Genomic DNA, 15,394 nt, shown 5'->3' with positions numbered 1-15,394 from the left:
TCTGGGTCTGCATCCAACCGTTGTTAATCTTCCAAGCAGGTGGCTGATGCCCTGGTAGAACAAAACAAAAACAAAATAAAATGAGGGACATATGTATATTAATATCCTCCAGTGATCGAAGGCAGGAAATAATTACCATCAGCCCCATTCCCTGGCCTTCTCTCCTTGCAAAGTTGCCATGCTGAGATTGGCTGGCCAGTGTTTGTTCCTCTTTTGTGAAATCCGTCTTAGGCTCTATTGGAAACTTGATAGAGCAGGTGAAGCATTCAGACCCATGATGAATCAGGGCCAAGCACAAACAGGAGACTGAGGACTCGAGGGCTTCAAAGGGAGACAGTCAGAGAGGTTCTGCACTCGGATCTGCTGCCCTCGCTTCCTGGAGCCAGAATCCAAAGGCGGCAGCTGCTGTAAGCCTGCATAAATAAAGGAAGCGAGGGCCTAGCGTTCCTATGGGAACGTGCCATAGCTCCGATTACCAAGTCCCTAGATACCACTTCCTTTCAGATCTGGGTCTCACATTATGAGACAGTGAGAGGTACACTTCCTGAGAGGTGGCTGGGGGATATCGGCTGTAAGAGATTCATGACTTCCCCTTCCACAGTGTACAGATGCATCCTGAGGGTGTTTTGTCTTAAAGAATTGTGCAATGGAATCTGTCTTTTCCCACGTGGTTCAATAATGCACGAGGTGCTTGTCTCCGTGACTGAACTGTGTATGCATGAATGTAATTGCTAGGAAGAAAATCCCACTAAGGTATTGCCCACTTCCTTCTGGGAGACTGATCACCCTAGTCTGAACTAAAGGTGGTGATTGCCACAGATTTGAACCATTGTCTACTTTTCCTAAGCCCCTGGATTTGGGAGAATTTTTTTGCCTGTAGAGGGAATCCAAGACCAGACTCAGACATGTAAAATACAAGCCTGTCCCTTCAAAGATTTTTGGTGTGCCATCAATCAGGGTTCTGTACACAGCAGTATGAAAGTGGCCACCAAGATCTAACTGAGCAGAGGCCACCCAGTACTGTGTACCAGATGTCCAGGGCAGCGGTGGGATCTGCAGGGATCTGGTGGGATCCTTGGATCGACCAGGATTCCAAGAGATGTCCCAGCGTATCAGACTAGAGGGGTCATCAGCGCTGTATGACTGCAGGAGAACACCAGGGTGGCTGGGCACCCTGACAATGCCAGGGCACTCTGTGAAGTGGGATCTGACAGTACAGAATGCACAGAGGAGGGGGGAAAGTGTCGGTAGTGTGCAGCGAGGCAAACGGTCCCAGTGGTTTGGTGTACATCCACTTAAAACAAAAACAAAAACACACTTTGCTTGTAATTTTTAACCTCTCTTAGGGTGTTTCAGATGATTTGTGAAGATCAATGTTCCACTTGTTCAAAGCGTTTAGGGAGTTTCAAACCCTTTGCATTAGGACTGGCCTGTCATAAAGAACAAAAGAACATGAAATTTCTTGCAGAGATCAGAATTTACAAAAAGGAAAACAGGGATCTAAACTCAACAAAGATGTGCTTTTAACTTCCCTCCACCCAGAAGGGGAAGAGACACCCACTCAGTGCATGCCTTGCTACTTGCTGATTTTATATTTCATTGACAAAATTGGTTTTATTATCTTTTAAAGTTCTACCAGTCATAAGCTGTGAGAACCAGGAAAATTAGTTAGGGTCTCTAAAGATCAGCTTTCTGGATGTGTTTTCCCTATTCAGTTAAAAGATCTTTCTGAAAATAATTTCAGACACACACAGCCAAGGTGACGTGTCCAGTTAAGCTGGCAGTGGACATTGGTCACCACAGCTCTACCCATGAGAAAGCTGACAGAGTTCCCATAGGACACGGGTTTTTTCTCCATGGTGCTGGATCCCAAGTGTGGCGAGCAAGGATGCTCTCTGTGAGAGAAAGCTGACGTGGAAGTCAGAGCCCAACAGTGGGTAGAACATCTGTGAGAAGGGCAGTTGGAGCCGTAGCCACACACAAGGTTGGAGACAAGAAGGGGTCAGGATAGGCATGCAGGATGGACAGTAGTGGACCCACATGGCACGAGAAGAGCATCTGCACAGCATCATATACCATGTGGGGATTTTTGAGCAAGAGTGTGGGGAAGAGGGCATCTGTGAAGGCAGATGCAAAGAGCTGGCATGCAGGAAATGAAAATGGCGTTGCAGTGCTGGGGCATTGCTCAGTGTTGGGGGTCTGAGGAGAGTGAGGAGGGAACCACTGAGGGCAGGGGAGGCAAGTGGATTCCAGATCATGAGAGAAAGGAAAGCATCTACATGAGTGTGCGGTACCAGAGCCCAGGTGAGGAAATGAAGTGCCATGGTGCAAATTCCTGCATGATGTGCCGAGGAAGAGGAGGGGCGTGCACTCAGGAGCACCGATCAACCTACATACGCTGTTGGCAGATGGGTTTCTTCCTGTGAAAGAAAGGAGAAGTGTGGGAAGGAAGAAAGCTGGAAAGGGTGGTGGGCTGCTAGGTACAGGTGGAAGTGGAGATGTCAGCTGTGACCTGACAAAAAAAAGACACATTCCAAACACCTTCACATACGGGTGCTCACTCTCACTGTCTGCTAGAATCACCTGCCAAGAAGACGGCCGGAAACCCATCCCTTCACCCACGTGGAGTCAACACCAGGAACCTGCCTTCAAAATTCTACCACTGGGGAAACAAGGGCCTAGAGAAAGAGCAGGTGTCAGGCTAGGACTGAGAAATGGTTCCAGAGCCAGAGCAATGAAAGAAACCCGACACCTAAATGCAATGTGACACCTAAATGCAATGTGTCAATCAAGTCGGATTCTTTTACAACGAGGACCGTTATCAAGACACGCAGCAAAACATGGGTGTGGTCTGAGAACACAATCTAGAACCTGTCTGAGGGACCAAGGCTGTGCACTTAAATCTTGGTTGTTGATGACTATCTGATTGGCAATTTACAGTTGACATTGTTCAGGGGAACAAAAACCAGCAAACTGCTGCTGCAGACTTTCCTTGTTCTTGAGAGGGCATGAAATCATTCACTCTAAATAGAACACCTACGCCTTTCCATACACACCTGCCTAGCCCTTCCCTCAGCTGACTGTGCTTCCCCATCCCAAACTCTCTCTCCTTTCCTTCTTGGCAGGCAGGGCACACTTCAGGGTACCTCCCCCTGTGCTGGAGTTTGGCTGGCTATGTCTGCATTTCCCTCCCCAGCTGTCACAGGCCACTTCCAACACATGTGTGTCTGTGTCTGCAGGATGTGGCTCAGCCCCAGCATTTGTGCGTTGCTTGGTGTTAACCACGGAGAGAGAAGAAGAAAGGGAGTAAAGGGTGGAGGGAGGGAGGGATGAGGAGATGGAGGGAGAGAAAGAGAGAAGAGGATGAAGCAGAGATAACAAGAGATTTGGATGTTACCTGGCTGAGCATGAGTTACCCGCACTCAGACTCAGTTTCCTCCGTGTGAAGCAGATTGTTAGGTCTCTTTACTGCTGTCTTTAATGCATCCGGCAGTGTGCTTGGCCCATAGCCACAATTCAGTAATGTCAGTTTCCCTTTTCTACTTCAGGATCAAGCCCACCACTGAAGGTTAGGACTTGGGCATCACAGGTCCTAGTCCTGACTTCTCTATATTATCGATATCCAAATCTGGAGGAACATGGAGAGTTCACCTCACCTCTAAAGACCTCAGTTTCCTTCTTGGTAAAATTAAGTGCTGGAGAAAAAAAAAATAAAACGGGGCGGGGAGAAGTTGGCTTTTGATTGCTGTGCTACTGAGATCTTTGAGGTATAAAATATACTTTTCTCTTTTATTTTAAAGACGGTAGTGAGTGCAGGGCAGGGGGAGGCTTTCGCTAAATTTCAAAGATGCTTCTCGTTTTCAGCAGTCGAGGCCTGCCCTGGCCGTGTCCTGTGCTTGGCATCTCTAACTCACACACACCAGGTAGAATTTGGAGGTGAACTGAGAGCTGGCAAGTGCGGTCACTGCCGGGCGTATTGGTGATTCAGTCGCTGTCAAGGGTTGATGGCGTATTTGGAGCTCTTTCCTTATTCATATTTCTTTGGCTAATTACTTTTTCTTTAAAAACAGGGGAGCTGAGTGGGACCTTGGACATTTGCCTAATGGCTCAAGCAGAGCCCTGGCCTGGTTGGTGGCCAAGCCTTTCTAGACTGGGGCTGTTTTCTCTCCCCTGCCCCCAAAGAAAACCTGATGGGTTTGATTTTTCTGCAGGAGAGGTTTTGCGCTGATCATTTGGTTCCATAAATACTTAGGCAATTGTCCATTTTATAAAACGGCACCAATGAATTTGTTTTAATTTAGGACATTCTCAAATACAGAATATTGGCATACACAAAGCAATGCTCTGAAAACAGCCAGGATAAAGTCTTGAATAATGTTGAAGTTAATGGATAAATTAACAAATGAAAGTATAATTAGATGCTTCGAAGTTAGGCCAAGGTGTTTGCAATTCCGATAGAAATGCTGTCTTACCCTTTGCTCGGGAGGAAATATGGGCTGTGTGAAAGGACACAGCAAAGCAGAGCAAGGCGTGTACCCCATACGGCATATCCTCTTTAAATAGAACTGTTTGTTTCCAGCCAAATGCCAAGAGGTCCAGCCAGCCCCTCACAGCCTTTTCCACGGCGAGCACTGATTTCAGAGCAAACACCTTTATTAGCGTCTCAGCTGCCCTCTCTCTGCCTTTTCTTTGAATTGTTTTTTTTTTCAGATTGGTGTCAACCAACTAAAACTGGGATAGAAGTTATCTGAGTGGGCTTCCTTTCGAGGGAAAGACGTGACCCCTATCTTGGATGTATATTCCCCTTGGAGAGGTGCACAGGGGTGCCCCAGGCCAGCAAGTTTGTACCAATAACCTCACATAGGAACACAGTTTTGACAGATGGCAAAAAGATCCAATAAACCACAAAGAACATTTGCAAAGCAGTGAGGCCCTGGATGGCATTGTCTTATGTGAAGTCCAAATGGCTAATTCTTCCAGGATGCAGGTAGCCCGAGGGCATTGTTAGCTACATAAAACCTAATTGGACCAATTAGAACAGAAGACTATTTTGCCTGGAGTGTTTAATCACAGCAGCCGCCTAATGATTTTTCCGGTTGTTGTTCAGTGTTGCTGGAGCTGTTTACAGGAACACGAATTCGTGTGTGCAGCCTTGAACATTACCCAGACAAGGGGAGTGTGTGGGAGTAAAAAATGCTGAATTTTAAAAGATCAATGTGTGTGTTTGTGGGTCTGTACATGTATATTTGTGCATGCGTATATTTATGTGTGTGTACGAGTGTGTATTGTGTACATACATGTGTGTACGGGTGTATAGGTGAATGTGCATATATATGTGCATATGTGTATGTTATGTATGTGTGTATGTGTGTATGGGTGTATAGGTGAATGTGGATATGTGTGTATGTGTGTGTATGTGTACATGCATGTACCTCATGTTTTAACATCTCTGCAAGGAAACAGGTACATGGGTGTGCTCAGAGGAAAAGAATGGTGTTCAAAAAAAAATCAATCAGAGCAAGACATAAGAAAGATGATTCTCTGTTTTCTGTGAGGACAAAGGTTACTTGTCCATGTCTGTCAGTGAGTTCCCAGGTGATAGGATTGTTTGGTCTATGCTGCAGTTAAGTAGACTGTTTACTATGGAAAGTCTGGCTTTAAGCTCTGAAGGCCTTTTTTTCAAGGTCTGCTTCATCCTCTTGCCAACCCTGAGCTCTGGTCCTGGACATCCGAGCATCTGAGCTGACTCTCCTTCTCCTAGTGTGGAGATAAAGTCCCTGCTTTCCCAGATGCCTTGGGGGCTTTCAGTAAACTGTTCCAAGCTAAGCTGTGAGCAGTGTGTGTGGTCAGCAGAGCCCTTGAGAAGCTTAGGTGATTGTTGTTCTTAGTCACTGTGGTAGAACTTATGTGTTCTGTGTCTTTCACTCTGTTTTTTAAATTCCATTGTTACACCCAAGCCGTGAATAACAGTATACATTTATCATAACTCACCAAACCATGGCCCCAAAGCTACAGGCATTGCCCAAAGAAGAAGGCAATAACAAAAAAGTCTTTGTTTTTGTTTTTATTTTTTGCAGTCTCTTTGGAATGTCATATGGTCAGAAGTAATTATAGCTCTAGGAGATAGTCTGAGAATTCAAGAGATAACCATAGCCAGAATCTGTATTCATTCTCTGATACCAAAGCATTTGGCAGGCTTTGGTCTGGGAGCAAGAGCTCTGTCTACTGTGAAGGCTCCAAGTGGGGCCATTTGGACTCACTGTGACACTGGCTCATCCCCTGACTACCGAGAGTTGATAGGAGAGATGCCCGTCTGTTCAGACAATACTCTCTTATTTCTTCTTGGACCTTGCTTATCAAACACCTTTCTGGGTAAAGAGATATCTTAATGTTGGTTTTAGGGGGTCACCCAGTCACCTCTCAATCACTGCAATATGAATATGCACAAAATTATCTATAGAACCCTCTGTGAAGCCTTCCTGCATTCCTCAGAGCCAGCCTGACATAGCCAGGCCCTCAGACACAATGATGGATTTTTGTGAAACCCCACACTGCTCACCTTCATCCTGGTGGCAGTCTGGTTCTTCCTCAGAAATGAAGACAGCAGAACTTTCAGGCAGATGGCATGTATCAAATGAACTATGTACACAAAAAACTACAAGCACCACATTCAGTGTATAGTCAGGTACACTATGATGTGTGTGTGTGTGTGTGTGTGTGTGTGTGTGTATAAGCCAGTCAGCCCTGGCTGAGAGTCAGAGCACACAGATAAGGAAGATCAAAATCTCCTGACTAAATGGGAGCTGTGACCGTACTCAAGTCTCTAGTGTGCCAGGTTCTTATGAGTCCATATCATCCATGATGCCATTCTGAGCACATAAGGACCAGAACAACAGGGACATCACTTGGTGACTTCCTTTCCTACCTGGCCCCAACAACTGCTCCAGCCCTGGCTTTCACATTTCCCGGGTGGAATGATTAGGAACCTTTGTGAACAGCTGAATTTGCTTTCCGACTTTTGACTTAACTATTCACAGTGTAAGGCTCACCCTAACCTTATGGGACCACTCACCCAAAGGGGGTGGTACAGACACCAAGTTACCTCTCAATATTCAGTCACTACAATTCCCTCCAATCTCATGTCCTTTGAAACAAGTCTCCCTTTCCTACTCACCAAGTCATGAGAAAATCTGTCCAACCATTCTGCTGGAAGCCAGATGTGTATTGTAGCTGAGGGCCTCCCCTTCCTCTCTGTCATAACCATACAGCAAATCTATGTAGTTTCCTGTACTTATTCAACTTCGGTGGCCTGTAGTAATCTAAGCCATTTTAAAAGAGTACAGAATGCAGGGTTTTGGTCCTGCCTGTCTGGTGCGGTGCCTATGATAACAGCCATTAACCCACATCCTGAGTCGGTAGATGCTCTAGTCTATGCCCTGGAGGAAGTGCGCCCTTGCTGGGTTGTGCTCCATCTTCAGGTACTTGTATGTTATCCATGGCTCTGGGGCCTTACACATATCTCAATTTATTTTTCAGTTGATAATAATTTTTGCATAGTGTTCTTGTTATTGGCATCATTGTCACATTTATTTCTGCCAACAGCAGGAGCTGTGCCTGTGCAAGTTGCGGAATGTATGTGAATTGTTTGGTCCAAAGTGAGAAATTGTTGCGTGCTAAGATGGCATCATATCATATTACACACACACACAAACACACACACACACCACAGTTTTAAAACTATCTTGTTCTTTTTTATAAGACAAAAATTTACCTTATACTCACAAAGAATACACATAGGATTTCCTAGTCATACAAACACAGATACAAGTATGCATATACAGACAAAGTCATCTCTTAGCGTAAGAAGGCTGCCTAGTTTCAGTGATGACTGAACCGCTACGAACTGCACGTGGTGACTTATGCCTATCACTCAGACACTTGCAAAATGGAGACAGAAAGGTCCAGATTCAAAGTCATCCTCAGCTACGTTGTAAATCATAACACAACACAGGCTACCTGAGATTCTGCCTCAAAAAGCAAACAACACAGAGAGAAACAGAAACCAACGGAACACTCTGAAGCCAGTGCTCTCCTTACCTGCCATGGGCTCACGGTCGCGGGCATTTGCTCTGGGTGCTCCCTCACTGGAGGGGCCTTGCTTTTTTGTTTGTTTTGTGGTCACTACTTCAGCCCAAGCCCTGACACATGCCCCAAACTCTGTGCATCTGTGAAACCGTTGCTGAGAGTGGAATGTACATGGCCCATCCACCAGGCTCTGGTTTCTTCTTTTGTTTGGCCTGGATGTGCTTGGCATCCATCTGTCTGTCATCGGAGAACAGAGCCCAGTGCCATTGTGCATGGCATCTCCTGTGGAAGGTTACGTTCCCAGGCATGAACTGCATTCAGCCACTGAACACCCTGGGCATCCTAGAGACAGGCTTTTGTTCAAGGGAAACAAGATAGCCATTTTGGTGATAAAGTATTTATTCCCTATTATCGTCTTGTTGCCAAGACTACTGCAGAGAACATACTGTTTAGAGAGAGCTATAGTCCTAGGGAGGCTACCAACACTGAGAGAAGAAATTTCATTTTTGAAAATGAATCAACAGTCTATTGACCAGAATTATGGCTGTTTACTATTTAATGTTGATTGAGATGACACTGAGTCATGTTGTGAGCTAGTAGTTTTTCCTCTCTGTAACCATTCCCTCCCTCTACAACATCATTCTTCTCTGTAGCTTAAGGAGGTGAGGCTGGAGATGCAATTATTCAGTTAAGAATGAGCTGACATACCGAAAACTCGGACTTCTCTGAAGGAACAGTTTTGAAGCTCTTGATTTTATTTAATACACTTTCATTTTGATTGTGAGCTGCTTAAGACGCCCGGTGAGAGTACAGCGTTGAACAGGATCTTGGTTCTCCCTATGTAACTGAGTTCAACAGTGCACTAGTGCAGGGGATTTTACACCAGGGCAGATCACAGTAGCAATGTGAATATAGTACTCTGTACTGAAGGGTGTGGAAGAGGAGGATGGCATCTCGAGAGGTCTCCACAGAACTGACTGACTTGGATGGATACTAAACTCAAGCGATTTTTACTGAGTGTTTCCTAGCACTGTGGCATCGAAAGACTTTAACCAGTACTCACAATCAACCTCCCAACATGAGCCTTGTTATTTTCCTGCTTTACAGATGCATAACTGAAACCCCAATCGGTTATTGTCATAGAGTAAAAGCAAAGGTACATGATGCAACTCCAGGGGTCTAGCATACAGCACCCATTCCTAGCAGTAGTGCGCCCGTCTTTCTGTCGAGGGCAATGGCATGTCATCACACTCGTGTAAGTGGGGCAAGTAGCTAAAGCAGAGTCACGAGGAATAGAATACTTGGGAACGTTTGGAAAATCCAACATCAGTCGCTGTGGCTGAACTTGTGTTGACGGGGAGGGCTGTTGAGGAATGGTGGATGCAAGACCCAAAGAATGCAAAAGGAGGCAAATACAGGAACAGAAGAGGGCTCCAGCCTCTGACCTTCAAAGCCCAGGGCAAGCAGGGACAGGCTAAGGTTGTTACAGATGCACTCAGTGAACGAAGGAGGGAGTGGCAAGCATCATTTAAAATATATTCGTTTATTCCATTCTTCAAAACTGTTGGTTGATTGTCTCATGTGGGCTGAGATTGCTCTGAGGGCTGCAGTCACAGCAGGAAATAAGAAACTAGTCCTTGGCTTTAAGATATAGTTGTCAGTATATACATAAGCAGATAACAAGCAAGTTGCAAAATAAATAAGACCACCATGGACTGGAGTGACCACAGCAGGAGACTGGCTACTCCTAAATAACCATTAGAGAAGAAGGGGCTCAGAAAGGGACAAGTGGTGTGAAGTCTGGACCACAGAGGAGCCAGTCATAGGTGAAGGCAAGACAGTGTTCAGCATCAGGATCTGCCTCTCGGGGAGTATTTGAGGGCGAGTTAGGTAAGCAAAGACTCTGGGGGGTAAAGAGCAGGAGCGCTCCAGGGAGAGGGGGTGCAATGAAAAGTAGGAAATATTTTCGGGAGGAGACAGCAGACTCTAGTGAAGACATAAGAGCATTTGCATTGTGTCCCAAGTGAGCTCGGGGTTTCACTGGGAAGCTTACGCAGGCAGTTGTCTTAACCTGCTTTATATTTTGAAATGAACACTATGGAAAATACGGACAGAACATATTGTTCAGAGATGGGAGTGTAAGCAGAGAGACCAATTAGGAGAAGAACTGCGGAAGTCCTGAGGAGAAAGAGTTTTTCTTGCTAGAAGAGTGAGAGGGGAGGATATGGTGGTGTTTGTAAATTAGCCCTGCTTGCAGTGAGAGACAGTGAGGACTATGGAGTACACACCAGAAATTTTGGTGATGGCACTGGCTGACACTGACACCAGTGACCAAAGCCAGGGAAGGGACTGGGGAGCTGATGATATGAAGAGCTCTGTATGGAACCGGGGATGGAGTTGGGGGGAGGTTCTGGGCTCCCCAGGGCAGCTGCTCTGAGAACAATAAAGACAAATGAATGCTGCAAGCCCTGCAGATATGCAGTGTGTGCCGTGAGCAACAGAAGTGCTCAGTGATCAGACCACAGAGGAAGTCAGCTCTTAAACAAACTGAAGTGGAAATCAGGGGGAAAGAGGAGGATCTGGGAACACTGAGGGACATGCATCTCTGAGGAGCAGGTAAGTGTGCAGGCTTTGGGATATTGTTTAGATGAGACACACCTGGCCTCTGAAGGCTCATTTCTGGGACACTGTTTTCTTTACTGTGAACTGGGAGGACGGGGCCACACTGATCACACTGATTCAGACTGTAAGTGCTGCACAAACACACGAACTCAGGTCTGCACCGTTATCACTTCCTAATAGTGCTGCATTTGTGTAGACCTACTAAGACATCAATGCCCTTAGTTGCTTCTAAGTAAAGATTGCAGTATCGGTTGCATCTAGATTCCAGCACTGTTTTTATTTACGTCTGATGTAGGATGTCCTTATGTATATGTTTTGCTTTTATTGGTTAACGAATAAAGCTACTTTGGCCAATGGCATAGCAGAAAATAGCCAGGCTGGAAAAGATAGAGAGAGAGAGTAGGCATAGGCAAGCAGACACCATGTAGCTGCCATAGGAGACAAATCCTAGAACCTTGCTGGTAGACCACAACCTCGTGATAATACATTGATTCATAGAAATGGGTTAATTTAAGATGTAAGAGTACTTAATAAGAAGCCTGAACTAATAGGCCAAGCAGTGTTGTAATTAGTATAGTTTCTGTGTGATTATTTGGGTCTTGGTGGCCGGGAAGGTAAGAGCAGTCTCTGTTTACATATATCGAATCATTAAAACAAGATGACAGAAATATTCATGTCATCTGTTATTGTGCAGATACATAAACAGAGGCTCAGAGAGAATGTGCTCCCAAGGTTAAGCTGCTGGCAACCATCACCTATGAGGAAGAGGGCAAGGCTTATGCCTTGATCTGACTTACTCAACAGATCTGAGCTCAACCCAAACAATATATAAATAAATCCAAATTATGTAGACATCTTGTTGACATTTCTTGGGATCTTTGCTGGGTGACTGACTTCTGTTTCATATGATATTTTCTGAGCCCAGCACACCCATGTGAAGCAGTGTCCCCATTCCTCTTCCAGTGTTGGGACACACTCCAGTCCAGGCCTGTCTTTGGAGGAAACAAACAGCACTGCCCACTACTCAACCACTGACAAATACGGTAGGTGGCGCACATCCAAGAAGTCACTCTTAGGGAGGTGGCAGTCACTCGTTTTGGTATTAAGGGGGAAAAAATTGTATTTTGTGATAACCAGAAGCCGTAGGTAATTTAAAAATACTATACAAATTCTAACTCTGATACTGACGTCTTTTAATTCTTCGTTTATCTTTAAGCTTAATAGAGTGTGCCAGACTCTGCATGAGTGTGAGTGTACACAGTGTGTGTGAGCATGGCTGTGCATGCAGATGTGAGTGTGCATAAGTGAGAGTGTCAGTGTGTACACATTGGGTGTGAGTGTATGTGAGTCCAAAATTATGTGTGCATGTATAAGCAAGAACACCCAGGGGCTAAAGGGATGGCTTAGCAGTTAAGAGCACTGATTGCTCTTGCAGAGGTCCTGAGTTCAATTACCAGCATCCATACAGCAGCTCACAATCTGATGCCCTTTTCTGGTCTGCAGGCAAACATGCAGTATCGTGTGTGTGTGTGTGTGTGTGTGTGTGTGTGTGTGTGTGTGTGTGTGTGTGAATATCCAAAATGTACATGAACATATGTCTGTATGGAAGTGTATACAGCCTCCAGAGATTGTGTGTATGAATTTGTGTGCAATGAAATCTTAAGAGGAAGTAAGGTCTACATGTAAATAATCCCTGGCTCTCCTGGCATCATAAACCCTTTGCTTTCATTACCTTGGACCCACACCTCTGAGCCCACCTCGCTGTGTGCAGCAAGAAGAACAGAAAGGAAAGTTCCCATGGTTGCCTTCCCAGGAAGAGTTCTTCTCTGTAAGCTGAGCACCACAGGGTTTAAAGCAATCTCCATCCATCCCCTCAAACAGCTGGCGCAGAGGCACAGGAGAGCTGTCTGGGTCTGTCTCACAAGACTGCTCCATGGTGAATTAATACAGTTCTTTGGAACAATTAATTTAAAAAGTTTGATGCTGGCCTCTGGAAGCCAAAGAAAATATAGAATCTTTTACCATTAGCTATATCGGAGTGTTTGGATAGATTGAGAATTCCTATAGATAAGCATGATATATTTAATATTTCCTACTAGAAATATCATATCATCTTACTTTAACTACCATCAGCAGGACCAGAGCCAGGATACCTTATAACATCTTTAAGTCTGAGAGGCTCTATATTAATCTAAATAGTAGAACATGAGCCACTTTTTCATGGCCACTTCCTTTGATTGCATGGAGGGCTGAGCACAGTGTTTGTTTCTAGAGCCATGTTTCAGGAAGGAGGCACTGGCTTCTCTGATGCTAGTACCTTGAGACCCTGCATCATGGAATCTATGCACCTCATCTTCAGAGAACTGCTACCCAAGTCATTGGAAAGCCTTGAAGAAACAAAGGGAAATCTCTCTGCTTGGGCGCAATGCCATGAGCTCCAGCTGCCTTGAGAACCTCCGAGGAAAGGGTTCTGTTCTCATGGTGTGCGTTAGCATGCAGACGGCCCCTGTCAGCAGCGGGACAGAGTAATCGGCCAGAACAGTAACGGGTTCCTCAGGGGCAAACGTGCTCCAGGTGTCACAGCGTCACACCTTTCTGTGCTGAGTGAAAACAGAGATGCTTTCATGCTAGGATGCTGATTCTGTTTTACTGACTGACAGTCAAGATTTAATGAGTGAGTGGACTTTCTCTCATTTAACACATCTCACCTCCCAACACACATGCCCTCTCAGGCGTGCTCGCATATGAGTATGCATACATGCACACATACACACACACACACACACACACACACACACGGGCCCTCAACTCTGACCTGGGCCAGTCCTCACAGAGGAGAGTAAGACAGGCCCATGCTCAGAAGTACCAGTGCCAGCAGCATTTCCAGTGCAAAAGAGTTTGTTATGGCATGCATGCCTTCTAAGAGATTTTGACAGAGATCTTTCCTTTGAAAGTCAGTGTACCCCATGCATATGGCTACATGGCTGAAAAGTAATGCGTTGGCTCAGATAGCTGGGATGTCGATAGGAGCAAAGCCATCAGCAGCTATCGATAAACCACCAGCAGCTATTGATAAACCACCGGCAGCTACTGATAAACCGCCCATTTTGCAGAAGTAGTGGGTGGTCCTATACCAATGTGGAAAGGGAGAAACTCCCTGCTCCGGACTGACTGCTAGTGCTCAGATACACACGGCAGCCTGTCAATAGGAACTACCCTTTCTCCCACCCACAGACGAGGTGCTGATGCTCAGACAGGTTTCAGTTGACGAATATCCCAGTGACAGCAATCAGGGACTCATGATTACAACATGTTTGCCTGGCACAAAACCTGTGCTCTTCACCCTCATGACAGGCTTCCTTCCAGAAGCGTGTGCTGCTCCCCGTAAATCCAAAACACTAACTACCACCTGGTGTCATCAAGGCAGATGTTTGTCACGGACATCCATTGGTGTCAGCACCAGGTTTCCATCTTAAATCTTAGCAGCACTGGCGAGTCTGGTCCAGTCTTCAGTTCCAGAGTCGCGAAGGGCTGTCTGGCAGCTGTGTGTGACACTAGGTTCAATGGTTAATATAAGCAGGGGGGTGTGTAAGAAGGTCAGGAAGTAACAACTGAACTTCTTTTCTGACGCAGGCTACGTGTCTGATCCCATGAGCCCAATGCACTTCCACTCCCGCCAGAGCAGTGGCAGCTTTGAGGACAGCGGCTGACATGTCTGACACACACCTACGGGGAAATTTCCCACAGGCTGACAGCAGTGAGTCCACCCATGGCAGGCTCACTGCCAATTACAATGCTCTGCTCTCTGGGGTCTCTTCAAATCGCCTCGTTTATTCTGCTTTCACTTAATTCCCTTCTGCAGGGCAGGCTTTGAGTTGCACCAAGCATGAAGCGCCACAGAGCAAATACAGACTATGCATGAGGCACTGTTCTTAGTTTGATATATAAGGTGCCGTAGTTGCTTCGGGTCTGTGATTCAAGTCTGTGTAGATGTCAGGGTTGGTTGTGATCCGGGTGTAGTCCTAGACCAAACGATGCAGGTTTCTGTTTGAGCATCTTCTCTGGGTCTCTCACAATGTTGTTGATTGCCTTACCTCATCATATTCCTGCTGGTGTTCATTCTGTGATTAAAGGCTCTTTGGTGTTCCAGAACATTGGTTTGGAAGTGTGTTTTATTCCAACAGGGCTTCCACTGAATGTATCTGCTTTCAGAAGGACTGGTAAAAGCTCAGAAACATAAAGTGCGTGGTTCTCTAGCTTCTTTCCTGGGTCTCGCTATCTGTCTGGGATTTGCCTGAGCAACCCATTAGTGTTAGTTACTAGCAAGACGTCATAAATGGCACTAGTTATGAAATCAGCACTGATGCCAGGCTAGAGTTTCACAAGGACATGACGTGAAACATTTCACGCAGATGGGTCGAGAGGCCTGGAGTGATGAGGCGGCTCAGCGGGTGAATGCAGTTTGGTCAAACTTGAAAACCTGCATTGTTCCTCAGGAGCCAAATGTCAGGAGAGAGAACTAGTTCCTGTGGGCTACAGCGTGTGCATACACATATTCACATGCTCAGAAATAAATAAAATGAAAGTTTAAATAAATAAAAGAAATAGGAGATCTGCCCTCCATGTGGTTCAAGCCTGGGTAGCATCAGATAAAGGTGCTCAGCCGCTAAGAAAGAGAGACTGGAAC

The 15,394-nt window shown here is 45.7% G+C and overlaps 1 protein-coding gene across 1 annotated transcript in view; it reads left to right on the top strand.

Moving 5' to 3' along the window:
* Positions 1–14,417, top strand: part of LOC119800707 (serine/threonine-protein kinase TNNI3K) — a 227,596-nt gene extending 213,179 nt beyond the window's left edge. The window contains exons 24-25 of the mRNA XM_038310871.1: positions 11,671–11,750; positions 14,341–14,417. Coding sequence (XP_038166799.1) covers positions 11,671–11,750; positions 14,341–14,417 — 157 coding nt within the window. The remainder of the gene's footprint in view (positions 1–11,670; positions 11,751–14,340) is intronic.
* Positions 14,418–15,394: the final 977 nt, after the last annotated feature.

Source organism: Arvicola amphibius, chromosome 14 (genome assembly GCF_903992535.2).
Source record: "Arvicola amphibius chromosome 14, mArvAmp1.2, whole genome shotgun sequence".
NCBI classification, from domain to species: domain Eukaryota; kingdom Metazoa; phylum Chordata; class Mammalia; order Rodentia; family Cricetidae; genus Arvicola; species Arvicola amphibius.
This window is presented reverse-complemented; position numbering and strand designations above follow the sequence as displayed.